The sequence below is a fragment of the Eschrichtius robustus genome, chromosome 3 (assembly GCF_028021215.1).
Source record: "Eschrichtius robustus isolate mEscRob2 chromosome 3, mEscRob2.pri, whole genome shotgun sequence".
Classification (NCBI taxonomy): Eukaryota; Metazoa; Chordata; class Mammalia; order Artiodactyla; family Eschrichtiidae; genus Eschrichtius; species Eschrichtius robustus.
This window is the reverse complement of record NC_090826.1, coordinates 144,949,192-144,976,432: the sequence shown is the minus strand read 5'-3', so window position 1 is coordinate 144,976,432 and position 27,241 is coordinate 144,949,192. Positions and strand designations below refer to the sequence as shown.

The 27,241-nt window shown below is 37.3% G+C and overlaps 1 protein-coding gene across 4 annotated transcripts in view; it reads right to left on the bottom strand.

Moving 5' to 3' along the window:
- Nucleotides 1–582: 582 nt before the first annotated feature.
- The window catches only part of HMCN1 (hemicentin 1), a 529,724-nt gene continuing 503,065 nt past the window's right edge, over nucleotides 583–27,241 (bottom strand). For 3 of the 4 annotated variants that reach the window (XM_068541417.1, XM_068541418.1, XM_068541419.1), the window contains 4 exons: nucleotides 26,032–26,382; nucleotides 22,310–22,429; nucleotides 3,708–3,834; nucleotides 583–2,163 (listed from right to left, as the gene is read on the bottom strand). In XM_068541417.1, the coding sequence (XP_068397518.1) occupies nucleotides 1,797–2,163; nucleotides 3,708–3,834; nucleotides 22,310–22,429; nucleotides 26,032–26,382 (965 nt within the window). In that variant the 3' untranslated portion in view covers nucleotides 583–1,796. The remainder of the gene's footprint in view (nucleotides 2,164–3,707; nucleotides 3,835–22,309; nucleotides 22,430–26,031; nucleotides 26,383–27,241) is intronic. The other variant, XM_068541420.1, reaches the window with a different exon arrangement.

Here is a 27,241-nt window from a genome sequence, read left to right as displayed (position 1 = left end):
ACAAACTTCTTGATATTGGAACTCAGTTGACTCAAAGTACCTTACCTGGGCTATTGTTCTGTAGAATATTCTTTGGCAAACATTGATTTAGATAATCACCCTCCTGACTGCCTGGCTGTGGACTACATGATTTTTCCAGGTTTCTTTGAATAATGTGAGCTAGGTAAACATTCTTCAATCAATCATAGGCCATGATCAGACCTTTGCTAGCTTATTACCTATCAATCACAGGTAGATGAAGTCACTTCATGTGATATAAAACTGTTTAGCTAGGTGAGAAAACTGTCATGAAATGGAGATACTGTTTAACTTGGAGTCATGGGAAGTAGAAGGTATGACATTTTTGTAACTAATTAGCTGTGTTGTCTTAAGGGAGTTACATAAGTTATCTGAATCCTAGGATCCTGACATAAAAAATGTGACTAATACTATCTCAAGAGTTGTGATGATTAAATTATGATATGTATGACATACACATATATGTATGTGTGTCTATAAACTTTAATACTTTAGCTATAAGGAAACAAATTTTAGGTTTTAAAAAAAGTTAAGAAAAAGGATGTGAAAATTTTATTTAGGCAGGTTTTACTGTAACAATGTTATTTTTTTATAAAATAACTTTATAAAAGAGTCCATCAAGATATTATATAGAAAATACACACTAAGGAAATATATGTACACTTCATAAAAATAGAATACATCCTGGCAATTGCTTCCAGAGTCTGTTACCACCATTTACAGTGTATTGACGTTTAACGTTTATGCTAATTTGAACATACAAGATTTTCAAGAAAAACAAAACTGTCCCACTGGTATTTAAAAAAAATTGTTTCCAATTGACAGGAATATTTAAAAAGTCTAGAATGTAAAAGTTATGGAGATGGGACTTCCCTGGCAGTCCAGTGGTTAGGACTTCGCCTTCCAATGCAGGGGGTGTGGGTTCAATCCCTGGTCGGGGAGCTAAGATCCCACATGTCTCATGGCCAAAAAACCAAGACATAAAACAGAAGCAGTATTGTAACAAATTCAATAAAGACTTTAAAAAAAAATTAAAAAAAAAAGTTATGGTGCTAACTGAATGGAAGGCCATGTCAAAAATGTTAGAGCAAAGATCCATGCCATAAATGATCATTGAGGACAAAAATACTGTTTTCCTACTATCCTAACTGGTTCAGCTGGTTCCAGAAAGTCACTGAAAGTAATCTCCTTATTTTGGATGTTCAATCAAGGTGAGCATCATTTGGTATCAAAACTTTCTAGAAGCTGTACTATATTTCTACAATGAGTGGTATTTCTTTCTTTCCTAAGTGAACATAAGTATGTAAGTCCTATTATAAAGTATTAATACATAAAAAAGCATCTTCATAAGTTACTTGGTAAGCTTTGATCAAAACACATAGCAACCAGTTTTATTATTCTAAAAATGGTTAAATGCTCAAATCCACTTGGCTTTTTTTTTTTTTCTTTTTTTACAGGAAATTATCTTAGCTACTATGTTACTATAAACACATCACTGATGGGTCCTGTTAGATGTTCAGAATAATCTTTGCAAAGTAACTGCTCCAGTGTAATAAATAAAGAAAATACTAAGGGACTTTTCTAGACCTTACCAAAAGATATGACCATGGTGGGATCATGAAAATACCTCAGCAGTACCAAGGAAGGCACACAAAAGAGCATAGCACCATTTTCAAGTTGCCAAGATTGCAACTGTTCAGGAGACAGTAATCTGGAAGAGAACTTGATTCCCATGATATATGCAGTTTAATTATGTGGATTAGGCTTTGGAGAGCTGCTTAGTATGGATAGGCAGACACAGCTATATAAACTATGAATGTGGTCTGATATTCAATGGTCCCGTTGGCACTGTAGGATAAGGCTTGAACCCTCATGCGGTAGGTCTCTGGTTCTCGTAGTGGTCGTGTTGTGTACACCACTCCTTTAAGGTTTTCATCCCTTAAGGCAAAAGGAGCAGTCTGTTCCTCATCTATCATGAGGAAAGTTGTCCTGGGATGCATCACTCCATCCTGTGTGTATGCAACCAGCCGGATCAAATCCTGATTGGCGTCTATTCCAAATGGGAGGGAGACAAGTTTGTATTCCAAGGCATACGGGCTCAAGGCACATTCCAAATCATTGGGTGGACAGTTCTTGAGGCAGAACCTAAGGACAACAAACACATGAAATGTATACAGTTATCTTGTCTTGGAAGCAGGAGAAAGCATGATGCAGGTGATCGTGATGCATGACAACTTTTGGGCATTAAAGGCAGGAGACAGTCTGACTGCAAAGCACTAAGGCTCACCCCATGTTCTGTGTCATTAACGGAAACCAGATGCCAGATGGTGATGAGAATGTGCTGGTCTAGAGTCATATATCTCTCTCTCAGCTCTATTAAAATCAGAAGCTTTTGAACCACTGAAGAAAGTATGAGTACCACAAGATTGTCTTTAAAATGAAAAGTCAGTTTTGGAAAGAGAAGCATCTGCACATATATTGGAAACAAGGACTTCTTAAAGAGAGGAATATAAATGATTTAAAAATTTTAACATCTATCCTAAGACTATTTGAAAGCAGAAATAGAATATATTGATATTTGGTTTACTTTTCCAAAAATAATAAAAGGTCAATTAGGACTCCTGAAAAAAAACTTCCTTCTGTGTTTGCCTTCCACATGATTTTAGATTAAAAATACTATATTTTCTTTTTCCAGGGCCCACAGTGGTTGTTTTTGAGCCGTCATGACTTTTAAACTGTCTGCCAGAAATCACTGGTAATAAAGAGTAAAACTAAAAAAAAAAAAAAAAAAAAGTACAAAGGACCATGTTCTGAAGATAGGGATTCTTCAGTCATAGTATTTTTAAAAGTATCGTAAGTCTGCACTTTCAATTTTTTCCCTTTCCTTCCTATTACCCTCAGACAGATTACAAATAGGTTTTTGATGGATCCTGGCCAGTCCGCACTTGACCATGTTACAGTAACATGGTAGTCACCACTGAGAGGAAAACAAAGTGTGAGATCCAACTAGCATTTGGTTTCAGAACCACCTTATTAGTGGTTCCTATTCATGATGGCCATTATCTCATTTTCCAAGCACCCCACTAACTTGGTACCTAAACAGAATACAACATTTCTGTAAGGGGAGGGAGAAAATAGAAGAGTGGTTTATTCAGAACCCAGAAAAGACAGTGTTTCAGGCAGCAGGATACGTAAGCAAGATGAGTTGTGAATGGACAGACCACTGACTCATCTTTGCTCTCCTCCACGCTCTCATGGAGTCATATTGATTCATCACCATAACAGCCATGATACTTCTTGGAGCGCTCTAACGGCTGAGAGCCCTGAAAACCCTGAGGCAACACCAACGGAAATGAGACAATTTCAAAGAAAAGCAGGCTCTATCACCCAATAAAATGCTTCCTGCTGAGGCGGAATTCTAGATGTTGCCTGGTGGATTACATGCTGGGGAGACTTGCTCCAAGAAACCCTGCAGCTCAAAGTGATGGTTTCAGCTGCAGTGGCTGCTGCAGGATGAGCTCATTTTTTTGCCAGTTCACTGAAGAAGGAACACACCGTCACTCTCTGTCCCCTGGGGGGCTATTGACGTCCTGTGAGTGAAACATGACTGCAGACAGGGGTTGTTGGTCAAGGAGAGAGAGGAAGAAGGATTTTCAAAAGCATGTCTGGGAAGAGAAGGCAAGACATACCCTGACACAGGATCCCGTTGGTAGTCGGGCGGACAGGGCGTCTGGATGCACTGGTAACTTCCCCTCATATTGAAGCACATGCGATTCGGACCACAGTGCACATTCTGCTCCAGACACTCATCAACATCTACAATAGCACAAGGAACATGAAGCATCAGCAAGTCGGGTCAGAACACACCATCAGGGCAGGCATTGTGGATACCAGACTGGAACGTTGAGGGCTAGCTTTCTCCTCGCCATGAATGAACCTGGTAGCTGCACTTAAGCTTCTTCACCCACCAAGTGGGGATCCTGATTCCTGGTGTGCTATTTCCCAGACTGCTCTAAGTTGTTTTTAAACATATGTGAAAAGACATTGAAAAATACGAGCTATAAAAGTAGAAGGGAAGCTACTAAGAAACCTGTTCTTTATATTTAGGAAACAGAATGCATTTGAGTTTTGTAAAGCCAATAGTACTTTAAGTTCACTAAAAACAAGCTAAAAATTTAAAGGACACTTGTGAACCTTTCTGTAAAGTGAAGAATCTCTTTAAAACATGAGTGATCCTTGATCCTTCCCTAGTATTTTCTTTTGTAAGTTCAAATTGTTGAGTGGGAAGCAGGGTAGTGGAAATTAAAGAAGTCATAAATTTAGGGGAGACTGTACAGGTCATTCAGATCTTGTGGAGAGAGATGGAATAAAGAAAAAAAAAACAGGATCAAGAACCATAATCCAAGTTTGATCAAATGTGAACTGTGTAGAAGGCAGCCTCAGTTGTTATAGGTGGGATGCTCTCCCTAAAGTATCTCTCCCTAGGATACTGGGGGGACATGCAAATGAAATGCTCTTTATTTTGTTGTTTTCTATACAAAGTTGTTAAATAAAAACACTCTTAAATCACCAAAATTAAGAAGCATCAAGACGAAGCTAAAAGAAACTTATTTTTGAGCTTTCTGAAAATCAGTGTTTTTAAGCCATGATTCTTAACTTGAGGTCCATATTTGAGCATCAGGAGATCTGTGAATGAAAATGTTTCTGTGCGTGAGTGTGTAGGTACACATGCATGAGTAAGCAAGAGAGATAAAGCAAGGCTGAGATTGGACCCTCCTTCCAGAAAATTTATCAGTCATAGAGTTCAACACAATTTAAAGGATTGAGACCCCAAAGTTAAGAATCATATTTTAGAGCAATAGTTTCAAACTGTGCTATCTGTGTTCCCCTAGTAGTGCATGAAAATTCCCAGCAGTATGAGAGCAGGCAAATATTTTGGGAATCAATTTCCATTCAGATTTAAAAAAATTTTTTTAGTAAAGTACAGTTGATTTACAATGTTGTGTTAGTTTCAGATGTACAGCAAAGTGATTCAGTTATACATACATATATATATATGTATATATATTCTTTTTCAGATTCTTCTCCCTTACAGGTTATTACAAAATATTGAGTATAATTCCCTGTGCTATATAGTAGGTCCTTGCTGGTTATCTATTTTATATATAGTAGTGTATATATGTTAATCCCAAACTCCTAATTTAGCCCTCCCCCCCTTTCCCCTTTGGTAACCATAAATTTGTTTTCTATGTCTATTAGTCTATTTCTGTTTTGTATAGAAGTTCAATTTTTTTTTTTAGATTCCACATATAAGTGATATCATATGATATTTGTCATTCTCTGACTTCATTTAGTATGATAATCTCTAGGTCCATCTATGTTGCTGCAAATGGCATCATTTCATTCTTTTTATGGCTGAGTAACATTCCATTGTATATATATATACCACATTGTCCTTATCCATTCCTCTGTCGATGGACATTTAGATTGCTTCCATGTCTTGGCTATTGTAAAAAGTGCTGCAATGAACATTGGGGTGCGTGTATATTTTCGAATTATGGTTTCCTCTGGATATATGCCCAGGAGTAAAGTAGCAGGATCATATGGTAGCTCTACTTTTAGCTTCTTAAGGTACCTCCGTGCTGTTCTCCATAGTGGCTGTATCAATTTACATTCCAGCCAACAGTGTAGAAGGGTTCTGTTTTATCCACACCCTCTCCAGCATTTATTATTTCTAGACTTTTTGATGAGGTCCATTCTGATCAGTGTGAGATGATACCTCATTGTAGTTTTGATTTGTATTTCTCTAATCATTAGGCATGAGCATCTTTTCATGTGCCTTTTGGCCATCTGTATGTCTTCTTTGAAAAAATGTCTATTTAGAGCTTCTGCCCATTTTTTGATTGGGTTGTTTGTTTTGGTCATGAGCTGTATGAGCTGTTTGTATGTTTTGGAGATTAATCCCTGTCAGTAGCAGCATTCACAAATATTTTCTCCCATTTTGTAGGTTGTCTTTTCATTTTGTTTATGGTTTCCTTTGCTCTGCCAAAGCTTTTAAGTTTTTTTCTTTAATCAGTCATCAATTTTATACACATCAGTGTATACATGTCAATCCCAATCGCCCAATTCAGAACACCACCATTCCCACCCCACTGCGGTTTTCCCCCCTTGGTGTCCATACGTTTGTTCTCTACATCTGTGTCTCAACTTCTGCCCTGCAAACTGGTTCATCTGTACCATTTTTCTAGGTTCCACATACGTGCGTTAATATATGATATTTGTTTTTCTCTTTCTGACTTACTTCACTCTGTATGACAGTCTCTAGATACCTCCACGTCTCCACAAATGACTCAATTTCGTTCCTTTTTATGGCTGAGTAATATTCCATTGTATATATGTACTACAACTTCTTTATCCATTCATCTGTCGATGGGCATTTAGGTTGCTTCCATGACCTGGCTAGTCTAGATACTGCTGCAATGAACATTGGGGTGCATGTGTCTTTTTGAATTATGGTTTTCTCTGGGTATATGCTCAGTAGTGGGATTGCTGGATCATATGGTAATTCTATTTTTAGTTTTTTAAGGAACCTCCATATTGTTCTCCATAGTGGCTGTATCAATTTACATTCCCACCAACAGTGCAAGAGGGTTCCCTTTTCTCCACACCCTCTCCAGCATTTGTTGTTTGTAGATTTTCTGATGATGCCCATTCTAACTGGTGTGAGGTGATACCTCATTGTAGTTTTGATTTGCATTTCTCTAATAATTAGTGATGTTGAGCATCTTTTCATGTGCTTCTTGTCCATCTGTATGTCTTCTTTGGAGAAATGTCTATTTAGGTCTTCTGCCCATTTTTGGATTGGGTTGTTTGTTTCTTGAAAATTGAGCTGAATGAGCTGTTTATATATTTTGGAGATTAATCCTTTGTCCGTTGATTTGTTTGCAAATATTTTCTCCCATTCTGACGGTTGCCTTTTCGTCTTATTTATGGTTTCCTTTGCTGTGCAAAAGCTTTGAAGTTTCATTAGGTCCCATTTGTTTATTTTTGTTTTTATTTCCATTACTCTAGGAGGTGGATCAAAAAAGATCTTGCAGTGATTTATGTCAAACAGTGTTCTTCCTATGTTTTCCTCTAAGAGTTTTATAGTGTCCAGTCTTATATTTAGGTCTCTAATCCATTTTGAGTTTATTTTTGTGTATGGTGTTAGGGAGTATTCTAATTTCATTCTTTTACATGTAGCTGAAGTTTTCCCAGCACCACTTATTGAAGAGACTGTCTTTTCTCCATTGTATATCTTTGCCTCCTTTGTCATAGATTAGTTGACCATAGGTGTGTGGGTTTATCTCTGGGCTTTCTATCTTGTTCCATTGATCTATGTTTCTGTTTTTCTGCCAGTCCCATATTGTCTTCATTACTGTAGCTTTGTAGTATAGTCTGAAGTCAGGGAGTCTGATTCCTCCAGCTCCGTTTTTTTCCCTCCAGACTGCTTTGGCTATTCAGGGTCTTTTGTGTCTCCATACAAATTTTAAGATGATTTATTCTAGTTCCGTAAAAAATGACATTGGTAATTTGATAGGGATTGCATTGAATCTGTAGATTGCATTGGGTAGTATAGTCATTTTCACAATATTGATTCTTCCAATCCAAGAACATGGTATATCTCTCCATCTGTTGGTATCATCTTTAATTTCTTTCATCAGTGTCTTATAGTTTTCTGCATACAGGTCTTTTTTCTCCTTAGGTAGGTTTATTCCTAGGTATTTTATTCTTTTTGTTGCAATGGTAAATGGGAGTGTTTCCATAATTTCTCTTTCAGATTTTTCATCATTAGTGTATAGGAATGCAAGAGATTTCTGTGCATTAATTTTGTATCCTGCAATTCTACCAGATTCATTGATTAGCTCTAGTAGTTTTCTGGTGGCAGTTTTAGGATTCTCAATGTATAGTATCATGTCATCTGCAAACGGTGACAGTTTTACTTCTTCTTTTCCAATTTGTATTCCTTTTATTTCTTTTTCTTCTCTGATTGCTGTGGCGAGGACTTCCAAAACTATGTTGAATAATAGTGGTGACAGTGGACATCCTTGTCTCGTTCCTGATCTTAGAGGAAATGTTTTCAGTGTTTCAACGTTGAGAATGATGTTTGCTGTGGGTTTGTCATATATGGCCTTTATTATGTTGAGGTAGGTTCCCTCTATGCCCACTTTCTGGAGAGTTTTTATCATAAATCGGTGTTGCATTTTGTCAAAAGCTTTTTCTGCATCTATTGAGATGATCATATGGTTTTTATTCTTCAATTTGTTAATATGGTGTTTCACATTGATTGATTTGCGTATATTGAAGAATCCTTGTATCCCTGGGATAAATCCCACTTTATCAGGATGTATGATCCTTTTAATGTGTTGTTGGATTCTGTTTGTTAGTATTTTGTTGAGGAGTTTTGCATCTATGTTCATCAGTGATATTGGTCTGTAATTTTCTTTTTTTGTAGTGTCTTTGTCTGGTTTTGGTATCAGGGTGATGGTGGCCTCATAGAAGGAGTTTGGGAGTGTTCCTTCCTCTGTAATTTTTTTGGAAGAGTTTGAGAAGGATGGGTGTTAGCTCTTCTCTAAATGTTTGATAGAATTCACCTGTGAAGCCATCTGGTCCTGGACTTTTGTTTGTTGGAAGATTTTTAATCAATCACAGTTTCAATTTCATTACTTGTGATTGGTCTGTTCATATTTTCTGTTTCTTCCTGGTTCAGTCTTGGAAGGTTATACCTTTCTAAGGATTTGTCCATTTCTTCCAGGTTGTCCATCTTATTGGCATATAGTTGCTTGTAGTAGTCTCTTAGGATGCTTTGTATTTCTGCACTGTCTGTTGTAACTTCTCCTTTTTCGTTTTTAATTTTATTGATTTGAGTCCTCTCCCTCTTTTTCTTGATGAGTCTGGCTAATGGCTTATCAATTTTGTTTATCTTCTCAAAGAACCAGCTTTTAGTTTTATTGATCTTTGTTATGGTTTTCTTTGTTTCTATTTCATTTATTTCCACTCTGATCTTGATGATTTCTTTCCTTCTGCTAACTTTGGGTTTTGTTTGTTCTTCTTTCTCTAGTTCCTTTAGGTGTAAGGTTAGATTGTTTACTAGAGATTTTTCTTGTTTCTTGAGGTAGGCTTGTATAGCTATAAACTTCCCTCTTAGCACTGCTTTTGCTGCATCCCATAGGTTTTGGATCATCGTGTTTCCATTGTCATTTATCTCTAGGTATTTTTTGATTTCCTCTTTGATTTCTTCAGTGACCTCTTGGTTATTTAGTAACGTATTGTTTAGCCTCCATGTGTTTGTGCTTTTCACGATTTTTTTCCCTGTAATTGATTTCTAATCTCATAGCGTTGTGGTTAGAAAAGATGCTTGATATGATTTCAATTTTCTTAAATTTACTGAGGCTTGATTTGTGACCCAAGATGTGATCTATCCTGGAGAATGTTCTGTGCGCACTTGAGAAGAAAGTGTAATCTGCTGTTTTTGGATGGAATGTCCTATAAATATCAATTAAATCTATCTGGTCTATTGTGTCATTTAAAGCGTCTGTTTCCTTATTTATTTTCATTTTGGATGATCTGTCCATTGGTGTAAGTGCGATGTTAAAGTCCCCCACTATTACTGTGTTACTGTCGATTTCCTCTTTTATAGTTGTTAGCAGTTGCCTTATGTATTGAGGTGCTCCTATGTTGGGTGCCTATATATTTATAATTGTTATATCTTCTTCTTGGATTGATCCCTTGATCATTATGTAGTGTCCTTCCTTGTCTCTTGTAACATTCTTTATTTTAAAGTCTACTTTATCTGATATGAGTATAGCTACTCCAGCTTTCTTTTGATTTCCATTTGCATGGAACCTCTTTTTCCAGCCCCTCACTTTCAGTCTGTATGTGTCCCTAGGTCTGAAGTGGGTCTCTTGTAGACAGCATATATATGGCTCTTGTTTTTGTATCCATTCAGCAAGCCTGTGTCTTTTGGTGGAGCATTTAATCCATTCACGTTAAGGTAATTATCGATATGTATGTTCCTATGACCATTTTCTTAATTGTTTTGGGTTTTTAAAAAAAAAATATTTATTTATTTATTTTATTTATTTATGGCTGTGCTGGGTCTTCGTTTCTGTGCGAGGGCTTTTCTCTAGTTGTGGCAAGTGGGGGCCACTCTTCATCACGCTGCGCGGGCCTCTCACTATCGCGACCTCTCTTGTTGCGGAGCACAGGCTCCAGACGTGCAGGCTCAGTAATTGTGGCTCATGGGCCTAGTTGCTCCGCGGCATGTGGGATCTTCCCAGACCAGGGTTCGAACCCGTGTCCCCTGCATTGGCAGGCAGATTCTCAACCACTGCGCCACCAGGGAAGCCCTTGGGTTTGTTTTTGTAGGTCCTTTTCTTCTCTTGTGTTTCCCACTTAGAGAAGTTCCTTTAGCATTTGTTGTAGAGGTGGTTTCGTGGTGCTCAATTCTCTTAGCTTTTGCTTGTCTGTAAAGCTTTTGATTTCTCCATCAAATCTAAGTGAGATCCTTGCCGGGTAGAGTAATCTTGGTTGTAGGTTCTTCCCTTTCATCACTTTAAGTATATCATGCCACTCCCTTCTGCCTTGCAGAGTTTCTGCTGAGAAATCAGCTGTTAACCTTATGGGAGTTACCTTGTATGTTATTTGTCATTTTTCCCTTGCTGCTTTCAATAATTTTTCTTTGTCTTTAATTTTTGCCAGTTTGATTACTGTGTGTCTCGGCGTGTTTCTCCTTGGGTTTATCCTGTATGGGACTCTCTGCGCTTTCTGGACTTGGGTGGCTATTTCCTTTCCCATGTTAGGGAAGTTTTCGACTACAATCTCTTCAAATATTTCCTCTGGTCCTTTCTCTCTCTCTTCTCCTTCTGGGACCCCTATAATGCAAATGTTGTTGTGTTTTATGTTGTCCCAGAGGTCTCTTAGGCTGTCTTCATTTCTTTTCATTCTTTTCTCTTTAGTCTGTTCTGCAGCAGTGAATTCCACCATTCTGTCTTCCAGGTCACTTATCCGTTCTTCTGTCTCAGTTATTCTGCTACTGATTCCTTCTAGTGTAGTTTTCATTTCAGTTATTGTATTGGTCACCTCTGTTTGTTTGTTCTTTAATTCTTCTAGGTCTTTGTTAAACATTTCTTGCCTCTTCTCTATCTTTGCCTCCATTCTTTTTCTGAGGTCCTGGATTATCTTCACTATCATTATTCTGAATTCTTTTTCTGGAAGGTTGCCTATCTCCACTTCATTTAGTTGTTTTTCTGGGGTTTTTTCTTGTTCCTTCATCTGGTACATAGCCCTCTGCCTTTTCATCTTGTCTATCTTTCTGTGAATGTGGTTTTTGTTCCACAGGCTGCAGGACTGTAGTACTTCTTGCTTCTGCTCTCTGTCCTCTGGTGGCTGAAGCTATCTAAGAAGCTTGATGAGAGGCTCTGGTGGTGGGTAGAGCTGAGTGTTTCTAAAAGCTTTTACGTTTAATGAAGTCCCATTTATTTCTACTTTATTTTATTTATTTTATTTTATTTTTATTTCCATTACTCAGGAGACAGATTCAAAAAGATATTGCTATGATGTATGTCAAATAGTATCCTGCCTATGTTTTCCTTTAGGAGTCTTATAGTATCTGGCTTTACATTTAGGTCTTTAACCCATTCTGAGTTTATTTTTGTGCACGGTGTTAGAGAATGTTCTAATTTCATTCTCTTACACGTAGCTGTCCAGTTTCCCCAGCGTCACTTATTGAACAGGCTGTCCTTTCTTGTAGAGTCTTGCATCCTTTGTTGTAGATTAGTTGACCATAGGTGTGTGGGTTTATTTCCTGGCTTTCTATCCTGTTCCATTGATCTAAGTTTGTTTTTGTGCCAGTACCATACTGTTTTGATTACTGTAGCTTCGTAGTATAGTCTGAAGTAGGGGAGTCTGATTCCTCCAGCTGTTTTTCTGTCTCAAGATTGCTTTGGCTATTTGGGGTCTTTTGTGTTTCCATACAAATTTTAGAATTATTTGTTCTGGTTCTGTGAAAAATGCCATTGGTAATTTGATAGGGACTGCATTGAATCTGCAGTTTGCCTCAGGTAGTATAGTCATGTTGATAGTATTGATTGTTCCAATCCAAGAACATGATATATCTTTCCATCTGTTTATCTTTGATTTCTTTCATCAGCATCTTATAATTTTCAGAGTATAGGTCTTTTGTCTCCTTAGGTAAGTTTTTTTTTCCCCCCCCTTAGGTAGGTTTATTCCTAGGTATTTTATTCTTTTTGATGTAATGGTAAATGGGGTTGTTTCTTTAATTTCTCTTTCTGATCTTTCATTGTTAGTGTATAGAAATGCAAAAGATTTCAGTGTATTAATTTTGTATCCAGCAACTTTACTGAATTTATTAAGGTCTAGTAGTTTTTTCATTGCATCTTTAGGATTTTCTATGTATAGTATCATGTCATATGCAAATAGTAACAGTTTTACTTCTTCTTTGTCAATCTGGCTTCCTTTTATTTCTTTTTCTTCTCTGAATGACATGGCTAGGACTTCCAAAATAATGTTGAATAAAAGTGGAGTGTGGATATCCTTGTCTTGTTCCTGATCTTAGAGGAAATGCTTTTAGCTTTTCGCCATTGAATATAATTTTAGCTGTGGGTTTGTCATATATGGCCTTTATGATGTTGAGGTAGGTTCCCTCTATGACCACTGTCTGGAGAGGTTTTTTTTTTTTTTTATCATAAATGGATGTTGAATTTTATCAAAAGCTTTTTCTGCATCTATTGAGATGATCATATGGTTTTTATTCTTCAATTTGTTACTGTGGTATATCACACTGATTGATTTGTGGATATTGAAAAATCCTTGCATCCCTGGGGTAAATCCCACTTGATCATGGTGTATGATAATTTTAATGTATTGTTGGATTTAGTTTGCTGGTATTTTGAGGAGTTTTGCACCTATGTTCATCAGTGATATTGGTCTGTGTTTTTTCTTTTTTTGTGGTATCTTTGTCTAGTTTTGGTATCAGAGTGATGGTGGCCTCATAGAATGAGTTTGGAAGTGTTCCTTCCTCTGCAATTTTTTGGAACAGCTTCAGAAGGATAGGTGTTAACTCTTTTCTAAATGTTTGATAGAACTTGCCTGTGAAGCCATCTGGTCCTGGACTTTTGTTTGTCTGAAATTTTTAAAGCAGTTTCAATTTCAGTACTTGTGATTATTCTGTTCATATTTACTATTTCTTCCTGATTCAGTCTTGGGAGATTGTACCTTCCTAAGAATTTGTCCATTTTTTTCTAGGCTGTCCATGTTATTGGCATATAGTTGCTTTTAGTATGGCCCTTTGTATTGCTGTGGTTTCAGTTGTAACACCTCCTTTTTCGTTTCTGATTTTATTGATTTGGGCCCTCTCACTTTTTTTCTTGATGAGTCTGAAGGTTTATCAATTTTGTTTGTCTTTTCAGAGAACCGGCTTTTATTTTAATACTTTGACTTATTTTTATTTTATTTAAAAAATTTTATTGGAGTATAATTGATTTACAATGTTATGTTAGTTTCAGGTGTGTAGCACAGAAATTCAGTTATACATATACATAGGTTCATTCTTTTTTAAAGAACCAGATTTTAGTTTTACTGATATTTTCTACTGTTTTCTTCATCTCTATTTCATTTATTTCTACTGTGATCTTTATGATTTCTTTACTTCTACTAACTTTGGGTTTTGTTTGTTCTTCTTTCTGTAATTGCTTAGGTGTAAGGTTAGGTTGTTTGAGACTTTTCTTATTTCCTGAGGTAAGGTTGTACAGCTATAAACTTCTCTCTTAGAACTGCTTTTTCTGTGTCCCATAGGTTTTGGATCATCATGTTTTTGTTTTCATTTGTCTCTAGGTATTTTCTGATTTCCTCTTTGATTTCTTCAGTGATCCATTTGTTTAGTAGCATACTGTTTAGCCTCCATGTGTTTGTGTTTTTTGCAGTTTTTTTCTTGTAGTTGATTCCTGATCTCATAGCATTGTGGTCAGAAAAGATGCTTGATTATGATTTCAATTTTCTTAAATTTACTGAGGCTTGCTTTGTGGCCCAGAATGTGATCAGTCCTGGAGTATGTTCCATGTGAACTTGAATGTGTATTCTGCTGCTTTTGGATGGAATGCTCTATAAACATCAATTAAGTCCATCTGGTCTAATGTGTCACTTAAGTGCTGTGTTTCCTTACTGATTTTCTGTCTGGATGATCTGTCCATTGATATAAATGAGGTGTTAAAGTCCCCCGCTATTACTATGCTACTGTCAATTTCTCCTTTTATGTCCGTTAATAATTGCCTCACATATTATGGTGCTCCTACGTTGGGTGCATATATTGGGTTGGCCAAAAAGTTCGTTCGGGGTTTTCTGTAACATCTTAAGGAAAAACCTGAAAGAACTTTTTGGCCAGCCCAATATAGTTACAATTGTTATCTCTTCTTCTTAGATTGATGCCTTGATCATTATGTGGTGTTCTTCTTTGTCTCTTGTAGCAGTCTTTATTTTAAAGTCTCTTTTGTCTGATATGAGTATTTCTACTGCAGCTTTCTTTTGATTTCCATTTGCATGGAATACCTTTTTCCATTCCCTCACTTTCAGTCTGTATGTGTCCCTATATCTGAAGTGGTCTCTTGTAGACTCTATATATACCAGTCTTGTTTTTCTGTCAATTCATCTGTTTGTAAACATGTCTTTTGGTTAGAGCATTTAATCCATTTACATTTAAGGTAATTATTTATATGTATGTTCTGACTGCCATTCTGTTAATTCTTTTGGATTTGTTTTCATAGGTGTTTTTTCTTCCCTTCCTCTTTTGTTCTCTTCTCTTGTGATTTGATGACTATCTTCAGAGTTGTGTTTGGATTCCATTTTTTTTGGTTTGTGTGTGTGTATATCTATTATAGATTTTTGGTTTGTATTTGCCATTAGGTTTTCATATAGCTGTCTATATATATACATGATTGTTTTAAGTTGTTGATCTCTTAATTTCAAGTGCACTTCAAGTATCCTGCATTTTTACTCTCCTCTCACGATTACTGGATTAGATATCATATCTGAATATGGATGATTTCCCACCTTTACTGTAGGTGTGCCTTTACCAGTGAGCTTTCCCATTTTGTAATCTTCTTGTTTCTAGTTATGGCCTTTTCTTTTCCACCTAGAGACGTTCCCTAAGCATTTGTTGTAAAGCTGGTTTGGTGGTACTGAATTCTTTTGGCTTTTGCTTGTCTGCAAAGCTTTTGATTTCTCCATCAAAATCTGAATGAGAGCCTTGCTGGGTAGAGAATCTTAGGTTGTGGGTTTTTCCCTTTCATCACCTTATTTATACTGTACCACTCTCTTCTGGCCAGATTTTCTGCTGAAAAATCAGCTGATAACATACAAGGGAACCCCCATGAGGTTATTTGTTGCTTTTCCCTTGTTGCTTTTAATATTTTCTCTTTGTCAGTTTGATTACTATGTGCCTTGGCATGTTCCTCCTTTGGTTGATCCTATATGGTACTCTTGCCACTTCCTGGACATGGGTTTCTGTTTCCTTTCCCATGTTAGGGAATTTTTGGCTATTATCTCTTTATATCTCCTCAGGCCCTTTCCCCCTCTCTCCTTCTGGGACCTCTACAATGTGAATGTTGGTACGTTTGATGTTGTCCCAGAGGTCTCTTAAACTATCCTCATTTGTTTTCATTTTTTTCTTTATTCTGTTATGTGGCAGTGATTCCACCACTCTGTCTTGCAGCTCACTTATCCATTCTCTGCCTCACTTATTCTGCTACTGATTCCTTCTAGTGTGTTTTTCACTTCAGTTATTGTATTCAAGTCTGTTTGGCTGTTCTTTATATTTTCTAACTCTTAGTTGAAAACTTCTTGTAACTTCTTGCTCTGTGCATCCATTGTTTTCCTGAGTTCTTGGATCATCTTTATGATCATTACTCTGAACTCTTTCTCAGGTACATTGTCTATCTCCACGTCACTTAGTTGTTCTTCTGGGGTTTTATCTTGTTCCTTGGTCTGGAACATACTCCTCTCCCCCTCATTTTGTCTAGAGTTCTATTTGTATTTTTATGTATGTGGAAGGTTAGTTATGTTTCTTGACCTTGGAGAAGTGGCTCCCTGTAGGGGTTGTCCTATGTGTGCCAGAAGTACATTCCCTTCTTGTCACCAAGGGCCAGAGACCAGCTAGTCCTGGGGTAGGTTCTTATCTGTGTTTGTGGACTCAGTTCTGTAGGCTGCCAGACTGTAGTTTTCTTGCTTCTGGTGGGTGGAGCTGGGTCTTGACCCTCTGGTAGGTAGGGCAATGTCAAAGGGCATGTCTAGAGGTGGCTGTGGGCTCAGGAAGTCCTAATGCAGCCTGTCGGCTAAGGTGTGGGGCTGTGTTCCTGCCCTGTTGCTTGTTTGGCATGAGGAGTCCAGCACTGGGGCCTACAGGCTGTTGGGTGGGGCCAGATCATGGTACCAAGATGGCAGCCTCTAGGGGAGCTCATGCTAATAAATAACCCCCGGTACCTCTGCCACTGGTGTCCTTGTCCCCACAGTGAGCCACAGCTGCTCCCCCACCTCCCCAGGAAATCCTCCAGGACCAGCAGGTAGGTCTGGCCCAGGCTCCTAATGAAGTCACTGCTTTTGCCCTGGGTCATGGTGTACACAAGACCTTGTATGCACCTTCCAAGAATGGGTCTCTGTTTCCCCTACTCCTGTGGAGCTCCTGGACTCAAGCCCCGCTGGCCTTCAACATCAAGTGCTCTGGGGGCTCCTTCTCCCAATGCCAGACCCCCAGACTGGGAGCCTGACATGGGGCTCAGAACTCACTCCTGTGGGAGAACTTCTGTGATATAACTGTTCTCCAGTTTGTGGGTTGCCCACCCGGGGGTCATGGGGTTTGATTATATTGCGAGTGAGCCCCTGGTACCGTCTCATTGGGTTTCTTCTTAATGTCTTTGGATGTAGATTATCTTTTTTGGTAGGTTCCAGTCTTTTTTTAAATCAATGGTTGTTGAGCAGTTAGTTGTGATTCTGTTGTGCTTGTGAGAGGATGTGAGCTCAAGATCCATCTACTCCACCATCTTGTCCTGCTCTCCATTCAGATTTTGATTTTCCCTAAGTAAGTTCTCCTTCCTAAAATCAATCTGCTTGAGAACTTCCTATGGCCTGGAGTTCTCCTTTCCCAAACTCTTCCCTCTTATATCCTTCTTCTGCTTTACAGAAAAATGTTTCCACTAATTGTAAATCTCTTTATGATACAGGGTATACAATGCTTCCAGGCACATAGGAAGCGTAAGAGAATTGGTGGCATATATTGATAGTGGCAGGCCTTATTTCATCATGGCTACAAACCAATGGTCTTAGCTCTCCATTTTAAATTAGATTTCAGAAGTGACCTGGCTGTCATAGGAACACCTACTAACACTTTTACTTGAACAGAAAAATGACTTTAGACATTTTTCTGACAGTCTGGTTGGCTTTACAATGAGTACACACTTTTAAATTATATGGTGGTCATCCTCCAGTAACTGAGTTAAGTGTGCAGTTCCAAAGTTTTGATGAAAATACATTGAAAGCACGTAAACACCAAATAACAATGCCAGAACTCACATTCTCTGTAATTATTTAAACATGGTAAGAAACTTTGGAGGTTGATTTTTACAAGTATGAGTGAAGTATAAGGTTTTCAAATTTCTTTTTGGAGTAGGTAAACAAAAAATATGAAGACTAATTTTAGAGAAAGTTTAAGTCAATGGGCTGCACAGAGCCACTTGTAACATTTTCTTCTTTAGTATTTGAATAAACATAGATTCTGACGTATAATTGGACCCAAATCAGTTTTTTGGAGAGGTAGGTTCTAAAGGTCAAATGTACTTCAGTCATGGAATTGGTGCCACAACCAATGGGTATGTGTAACTATTATGTCATTTCATAGTAGTGACTTGGTAACTGCATGATGGTATTTATATTGATCTTGGGTTAAATTTGTGAAGTTCTTTCATGAACTTGTAAATAACTTGGAATATTACTATAAAAAAAAAGGCGAGAAGATATTCCAAGAGACAGTATATAAATCGTGGAGAATAAATGTTAAATTTTAAAATTATTTGCCATTTGCATTTCTGTGTCAAAAATGAGCATTTTTAGATTTGGTTCCAAATATATTCCATTCCTTAAGGAAATGACATACAATGTAATTAGTTACTTTAAACTTAACAATAGTCTGCACAACGTCAAAAGATATTAAGCTAGAATGACATGGAGTAAATCACTTACTTGACTTTTTAGTTACTTAGATGTGCTGAAAATGACATAATGTGCTTTCTATTACTCATTTTATATTAGGACTAGTTTTCCTCCAGGAATGGAACAGAGTGAAACATGTTTTATTTCAGTTAAATCTTGCCTTTTGTTTCTGCAAACCAATTTCTAATTATGATTTTATCTGCCAGAAGTGCTCCATCTCCTTGACAAAATGAGATTGTCTCAGAATGAAGTAAAAAGCCCTTTAGGAAAATGTGAAAGAAATTCAATTAATCTTATCTTCTTTTCTCTCCATAAAAAAAAATTCCCTTCCCATCCATACTCCAAATTTCATTTTAGCTTTAATTTTTAGAGTGAACTCATGCAGAAACATGGAGGCCAGTGGGCTTCTAGGGTCCGTGAAAATGGTGATTGGAGGTCAGAATCTGGACACACATCCAGGCATAATAAGAACAGTTACCTTATCACAGATTTTCATCGGCTGCAAATAAATCTATCAGAGATATGAGAATCTAATATACAAGGTGTTTGTCTCTAGCTCCATAATAATGTACACTTCCTATAGAAGAGCTTTCATAAAGCATTTGAGCTTTGGGGAAGGTAGTAGCTCTCCTTTGTCTTCTGTCTACTGCTGTCTCCTCAGGAGTAAGTATCCTGTAGGCATTCACTCTAGTCACTCTGTTCATTCACTTTACTCATTGGTCTTAAAAAAAAGAAGCTAGAAAAGATGGAGAAATCAGACTGTCTTCTGTTAACTGACAGTGTGGTGATGTCTGGTTTTTATAAAACATTATGAGAAAATTATGATTAAAAATTAAAGTATAGGGATTTCATAACATAAATACTATTGCTACAAGAAAAGAATACCAAGATGAGCTGAAAAACTTTCACAATAATAGCTTTAGAACATACGAATGCATTTAACCAAGTGCTCTGGATACATTAAACAAGTAATTTAGGATAAGCATACTTGAAACATTTGTCTTATAGAGGGTGTAGAGTAATTCAGATTCTTGACAAACATTATGAATTGCTTCTTAAAAACTTGGATAGATTAGAACACTCATTTCGAATGCAATGCCAACATGTAGCGTTCTTACAGTTTTAGAATTAGATTAATGGTGCTTAAAATTAGCATATGGATTTTTTAGTTTCTCCTCTCTGCTTCTGGGGCAAATTATGATTGGCATGTTTTTTGTTTTTCATTTTGCAGTCTGGTGACTTCCACTTTAGACTAGTCTTTGTCCTCATTCAATGTCAAAGTCACTTTAATATCCCTTTTATTACTGACGTTTCTATCACTAATGTATAAAGCTTCAAAAATTTATCTGTGAATGAAAAGTAGCATTTTGTTCCTCATAAATGCCTCAAACACTTTCTAAAGCTATAAAGACTCCAAGTTATTCTTTAGAGTAAAGACTTCTTTAAAGGTCATAATTGTTGTCTCTCATGTCTTTTCTTAGACAACTTTTAAAATAATTAATTAATTAATTTTTGGCTGCATTGGGTCTTCGTTTCTCCACGCAGGCTTTCTCTAGTTGTGTTGAGTGGGGGCTACCCTTTGTTGAAGTGCGCAGGCTTCTCATTGAGGTGGCTTCTCTTGTCACAGAGCATGGGCTCTAGGCGTGCGGGCTTCAGTAGTTGTGGCACGTGGGCTCAGCAGCTGTGGCTCTCGGGCTCTAGACTGCAGGCTCAGTAGTTGTGGCACACGGGCTTAGTTGCTCCACAGCATGTGGGATCCTCCTGGACCAGGGATCAAACCCATATTCCCTGCATTGGCAGGTGGATTCTTAACCACTGTGCCACCAGGGAAGTCCCTCATATCTTTTTTTAAAACCACAAAAATATGTAACTCATTTAAATTGCAAACATTTTAAATGACACCTGTTTCTGATTTGTGCACATTATTTTCCACTCTCTGGAGTACAAGTGAAAGCTGAAAAATGTTTTGAACTGAATGAGTGACAAGGGCAACTAAAAAAAACAAACTGGAATAATTTAGAGAGGAAAAAATCCTCTAATGAGAATATGACATAATATAACCCTTAAAAATCTGGCTAAAGGGGCTTCCCTGGTGGCGCAGTGGTTAGGAATCCACCTGCCAATGCAGGGGACACGGGTTTGAGCCCCAGTCCGGGAAGATCCCACATGCCACGGATCATATAAGCCCGTGTGCCACAACTACTGAGCCTGTGCTCTAGAGCCTGCAAGCCACAACTACTGAGCCCACGTGCCAAGAGCCCATGCTCCGTAACAAGAGAAGCCACTGCAATGAGCAGCCCGTGCACCACAACGAAGAGTAGCCCCCACTCGCCACAACTAGAGAAAGCGCGTGCGCAGCAACGAAGACCCAATGCAGCCAAAAATAAATAAAATAAATAAATTTATATAAAAAAAATCTGGCTAAGGAGTTTGCAGTTAGTTGGCTGGTTATTCCAAATGCTTCAGTATCTACCCCCTTCCTTCCTTGGTGCCTGGTGCACCTGTAGGGAGTGTAATGTTAGTGTTGTGCACTGCCACCTCTTCAGAAGGATTCTTGGATTGAAGAGCTGGAGAAGTTATAAAATATGGACAATGTAAGTGCTCTAACCTCTGTCTGCTCCCACAATACAGTGACCCTGGTGTTCACAGCATCACAGGAGAGACAAAGGACCATTCCTGACATTGTGAGATCTGTGATCAAGTCCTACCCTGGCTCTTGATGGTTCTAGGACATTGAGACTCACATAATCACTCTGAGAATTAGCTTTATCATCTGTAGAATGGGTACACATTATTGTTCTTGACAAAACTATACTGCTGATTAAAATGAGGTAATAGTTGTTTTTGGAAAAATATAAAACAATAATGTAAATATGTTCTTCCAGTATTTCAAAACTTAGTAAGATGTTCCTCACAGGGTAAGTTCTTCATAAATGTTTGAGTGATGGCTGGGAGTAAAGGTTATTATTGAGTTCATTTTCCTTCTTCAGCCCACATGATCAGTGGGGGCTCTCAGGGAGTGTGATGGGTTGAATGGGTTGAGTAAGCGTGTGGAAGCTCATGGTAACTCAGGTGAAGCCATTGTGCATCCTGGTCTTGGTTTCTGGAACACATTTCCATGAGCTGCATCCTAGCAAGTTTTTTGTGAAGGGAAGTCTTTTATACATGACAGAAACTAATAAAATTCAGAGGCTTATTAATATTCTTAGATTTTGTCCATGGAATAGAGGTGGTTTCTTAGAAGATTTTAACGATTTATACAAGTTCATATTCTTTTGATCAAGGACATGTTACAACATACTACACCTCATCAATATACAATGCTCCTTTCACATTTTTGTGTAACAATTTTGCTATTGAAATTGATTTTCTTTCTACCATCACTACACATTATCTAAAAGTTATAACACCTACAACCTTGTATGTTGATTATGCACTTATTTGCATGTTTGTCTCCACTAGACTCTAAGATCATAAAGGGAAGAGAGTGTACATTATTCATCTGTTTTAACCTCCTGTATCCTGCAACTCTGTCACATGATTGTTACTCATCATTTGACTCAAAGAATGAGTGGATTAATCAATTACCCACTGATCACTAAGACAAAGTATAAAATAATGCTTAATACTGAGGTACGTTTACTGAGAACTCTTCTCATTTCTCCTTTCTTCTTAGCTGAACTGTGAAAACATGTTTGAAGAGGTCTATTTCCATTTAGTTTTAAATATATATATATATATATATATATATATATATATATATATATATATATATATATATATATGATATGAGGTGGCTTAGGCATTCTTGCTCCTTCTAGTAAGACCATACCAAAAGTGTTTCTCAACTCTTCCTTTGCTTAATTGCTTTCTCCTGCTTGCAAAAGCAAGGATTATAGATAAGTCTGACCCATGGGAATGTGAGAGGAGAGGAAGCAACTAGAAGAAAAATTATTAAAAAAAAAGACGTTTCTCACACTATCCTATACTGGTTTTAGGTTAAGTTGTAGCAATAAATGTCCCAATGTTTTCTTACCTTGACATGTCTTTCCATTGAGCATGAGTTGATAGCCAGGTGGGCAGATACACTGATAGCTCCCAAAGGTATTTTTACACTCATGCTGGCAGGTGTCTCTATTTTCACATTCATCAATATCTGTGCAGAAAAAAAGCAGTGTGTGTAACCATGCAAAACAAAGGCAGAAACTGTGACAGAATCAACTATAAACAAGTTGTTGACATACAACAGAAAACTTGATTTTATACTTGTGCTTAAAAATGTTCAAAGCTGTTTCATATCAGTATGTTTTTAATGGAGTACAGTATAAACTGTCCTGTATTATAAAATATGAACATCTCTTCTGTGTATAAGCATATATGAGCTGAAGCCCCAAACTGGCCAATTGCAATATTAGTTAAGTAATTAAGATTGGAATGACAGATGAAACAGACCTGTACAGGATCCTAAACCACCAAGGTACTAAACTCTTGACAGAACACAGTAGAATTTACCTAAAAGATAAAGTTTCTATTGAGATTAATTGGGAAAAGAAATACTCGTTTCTGTTTTATTTAAAGTTTAGTGGCCCCTCTCTCTCCAACAGCCATGCCTGTAGCTTTCCCATATGCAGATATCATTAAGTGGAGGCGGTTTTATCTTTGTGATAGGAATATTCATCCAACTTCATACAATTGTAAAGTACTAATGGCAACTAGATATACATATAGTTGCTATGTTACTTTGGGCGAGCCACCTAACTTCTCAGGATCTCAGTTGATTCTTCTGCCAACAGGAGCCACTGATACAATCTCCCTACTTCACAGGCTTGTTGGAAGGTTCAAACACCTAATATATGAAAAACATTGTATAAATTATAAAGAGCTAAGCTACCTGCTGTTACTAAACAACGTCAAGAAAACAGCAATAAAAAGAGTGGGAATAGATAGTAAAAAATTAGTTGATATTTGCTTTCAGAATGAGAGATGGGATTTGAGAAACCTCAGATTTCTTGTCTCAGTTGTGCTTTGCCTAATATCAAAATGTGCCAACCAGTGTTAGAAGGAAGAGAACGTGGTATGAAATGGGAGCAGGAGTGCTGAGGGCTGGAAGTAAAGGGAAGACAAAGTGAAACCCTGGAGATGACTCAGCAAAAGGACCTGTTCATTGCGCATATGCTCAGATGATAATTGCAATGACTCAAAATCTGTTAACGACAAATGCTCATCAAATACTTGTCACTGTTTTTGCCCCAGTTTGGTTAACCAAAGCACTCATTGCAGAACTTTTGATATATTTTTACTTTTTCCCTTTATAATCGGCTTTAACCTAAGATAACAACAGAAATGTAAATGACGTTGAACTCCAAGTAGTCGACATCACACTTTCCAGAGTATGAATTTTAAAGTGGCCCCAAGCGTGATTTTGGTGTTCAGAGAAGCAATGCAACGTTCGTTTTCTCTATTAAGCTTTGGAATCAATTCCTTAAAAAGCTAAATCTTAGCCCAAGTCTAACAAAATTCCATGGTGTTAATCTGAATCTTTTGTAAGCTGTCTATCCTAGATGGTTAATTAAAGGCATTTGGTGTTTACTGCAGGTTGCTTGTTACATAATTCCAAAGCTGTCTGCAATCTTAGTGTAAATTTCTTTATTAATACCAACGCCAGAAAATACTCACCATATTTTAAGAGATATTTCTAAATGTCTAAGCCTATTTATTACCCCCAAATAAAACTTAAATATCCAGTCATAGACTAGTTATAGAAATTTACTTTAGAGTCTCCAAGATTGGTTCTCACTCTGAAATAGTAGCTGCCTCACATAGTGGATGGTTTCGGGAAGGTAATTCCTATAAACGTATTAGTGTAATATAAACACAAAGACACAGAAAACATTCATAAGACTCTACTGTGATGAAACTACAGGGCACAGATTGTGATAAAGAAATGGAGAACTGGTTATTAATCAGGGACTCTTTCTTCAAATGACTTGGACCTTCAGATGATCTAGAAGAAATCGACTAGATGGTGTGGGAAATACCGTTTTACTCATTTATCAGAGCATAAACAAGGATTTTTGGAGCAGGAGAGTAAAGGTAGAAGGGTTGTCTAAGATGAAGGCAGAGAATGGAATGTTAATAGGATATGAAAACCCTTCAGTGGGAATGACTATTCAGAAGAAACACTGAAAGACAAAATGTCAGATGTTAATTCTGTCAATAAAATAGTGAAAAGTTTCACTAACAAAGAGGTAAAAATTGTGGGCATGAAAAATTACCAAAACTACCAGTGGAAAAAAACCAGTAAGAATGGTTTGGAGCAGGCTGAGAGCAATGTTTGACATACTCCCAAGGACAGTGGAGTCCACAGGTTTAGTAATTAAGTAGTGTTTGACCATATGGGGCAAAATGTTCAGAGTTGTTAATGAACCCAAGAATGTTTCAAGTTCAAGGAGTAAAAGAAACTAGCACTGTCCACAGTTCTAGGAAGCTGATCACAGGGAGGAGAGTCCATGTGCATCATATTACGCTTTAGGTACTTCAAGACAGCCAGACAGAAAAGTTCTGGGAACACCTGGGCCTAGAGAATAAAGGTTAAAGAGTAAGGATCCAGAGGGTCTGAAGGCCCAGCTGAGTGGAGATAATGTGAGAAGCTGAGTCCGCCTAAGAGTGACTAAGGAAGCATGTCTAAGAAGATAACGATGCCGGAACAGGGCTTGGAGAAGGGTAGAAAAAGAAATGACAAAAACTGAAGTCAGAAGATATTTCTTTTAAATATCTAAAAAATGCTTAACAGAGAGCATATCTGGGAGAGAATAAGCAACGTGTGGAATGCTTAAGAAAAATTCAAGAACATGAGGTTAGCATAGGGGTCTTCAAATTTAAACAGAATTTCTTTCTTCCCTCCCCTCTTGCCTCCCTCCTCCCTTTCTTCTTTGCTTTCTCATTTCTTCTGACAAACTGTGGGGCTAATTTGTGTTTGCTAATTCCCCTTGGTGCATAGCTCAGTGACATGCAAACTGTGGATACTCACAGTAAATTGAATTAAATGAATGACAGATGGAATTGCTTGCAACTTAACTGAAGACAAGGTCTCAATTTTTGAGTTGCAAATTACACTTCACTTTTGCAAACAAGTTAAATTACAGACTTGAGTTTAGGTAAAGATACTGAAAGCACATATGTTAGAACAATGGAAACAAATTAGTTTTGTCCTGGCTTACATTATCTTTTCAGTGACTTACATATATACAAAATAATTGAACTGAGAGGTTCCATGGGGAGTGTGTAACAACAGTCAGGGCAGTGCTGGTTGCAGACAGAACAAGCAGTCGACACAGTAGCTGAGAGTTTCACTTTTAACCCACTGCTTTGGCACCCATCACATAAAGCCATAATCTGATAGTATTATATTATGGTGGCAAGATGCATATTCTTTTTTTAAAAACCATATTCTGGATGCCACTGAATTTTATTTCTATATAGCATTAAATTTAGTAACACTTTCAGGGGTGATCAAAAAAGAGAAACTGACAATACAAAACAATACATTATCAGAATGTACACATGTAAATACATCATTTGATAAAACTGGTAATAGTTTTAGGTGCCAGAGTAAACGTCTTGAAACTTGGGTCATCCCAGATTTGAGATCAGCTGTAGTTCACTACACCCAAACTCTCACAGGTGCTGTATATATGCTTAGACTCTGGTCCATGAAGTGAGCCCACAGAAAGGAAATGGAATATGGCTGACATTTACCTACACATGTGTCATGGCTCGTCTCAGAGCCTGCAGGGCAAGTTTTCCTAATAGTCCTTCTAGTCTTGGAGAGAGACGTTCTGCTGTTCCTATACTCTGAGTAGGAGCTGTAGAGATGTGAGTACTGTCTGTAATGCTGTTGAGGTTGATAGTTGTTTCTCACGGGGGAGAACCGTGCAAGGTTATAGCTATTGTACTGAGTGCCATAATTTGGCAGCCTCTCCAATCCAGCGCAAGATTTCCCGTCCCCTAATAAATGTTGTCCTGGTGGACAGATACACTTGAAGCTGCCGGGGGTGTTGGAGCACTGATATGCACAAGGCTTAGGCACTTGTTCACATTCATTAATGTCTGCTCGTGTGCCATGATACATAAAAAAGAGAAAAAAAAACATACACACATATACACACAGAAACACAGGAATAAAGAATCAGTCTGTGAAACAAACTGAAGACATTATGTTACCCTCCAAAGCAGGGAATACAGTAATTTCTCAGCTGTTGTGAACTTTTGAAAAAGCTTTCTTCATTCAGCTATGAATATATAGATTCTATGACTCTCCCTGAAGATTGTTTCACATGTACAGTAGAATCATATAGGGTCATAATGGAAAATGTGGTCTTGAATCCAGAAAAACTAGAGTTCAAAGCTAACATATAGATCTTAATTTTGTTGGTGGAGTGAAGAATGCAGTCAGATCTCTAGTTTGCATTTAATTACAATATTGATCACTAGTGCTTCTAATCTTTTATATAATTACAAGTTTCAGATGCAAGAATGTACAATGTACACCTACAAATAGTTTTATTTTCCTTTGTTTCTTTTGCATCAATAATTATTAATGAATAATCAGGTCAAGCACATTTTCTTAAAAAAATTAAAAAGAAGGAAATGAAGATACAGAATCATTCTTCCTGAGATAAACTCAAAGTTCAAAAATTAAAGTTATTTTTCTTTCTATTCCTACGTCAACACAGAGCACGTACTCCTAACTCTTCTTGTAAATTGAAAAAGTGAATAAAGACCAGAGATCAAAACCAAATTCTTTAATTCATTACCACAGTGGCATGAAAGAAAACAATATGAATAAGTAGAATAAAAGTAGTAAATTGTGCTTTAAAAATTATTTTAGTAGGCAAAAGTTAAAATTAACATTTTAAATCTCTTTAAGGCAATGGCCCTACCTTCTTCACTGACTTATCCCCCAGCC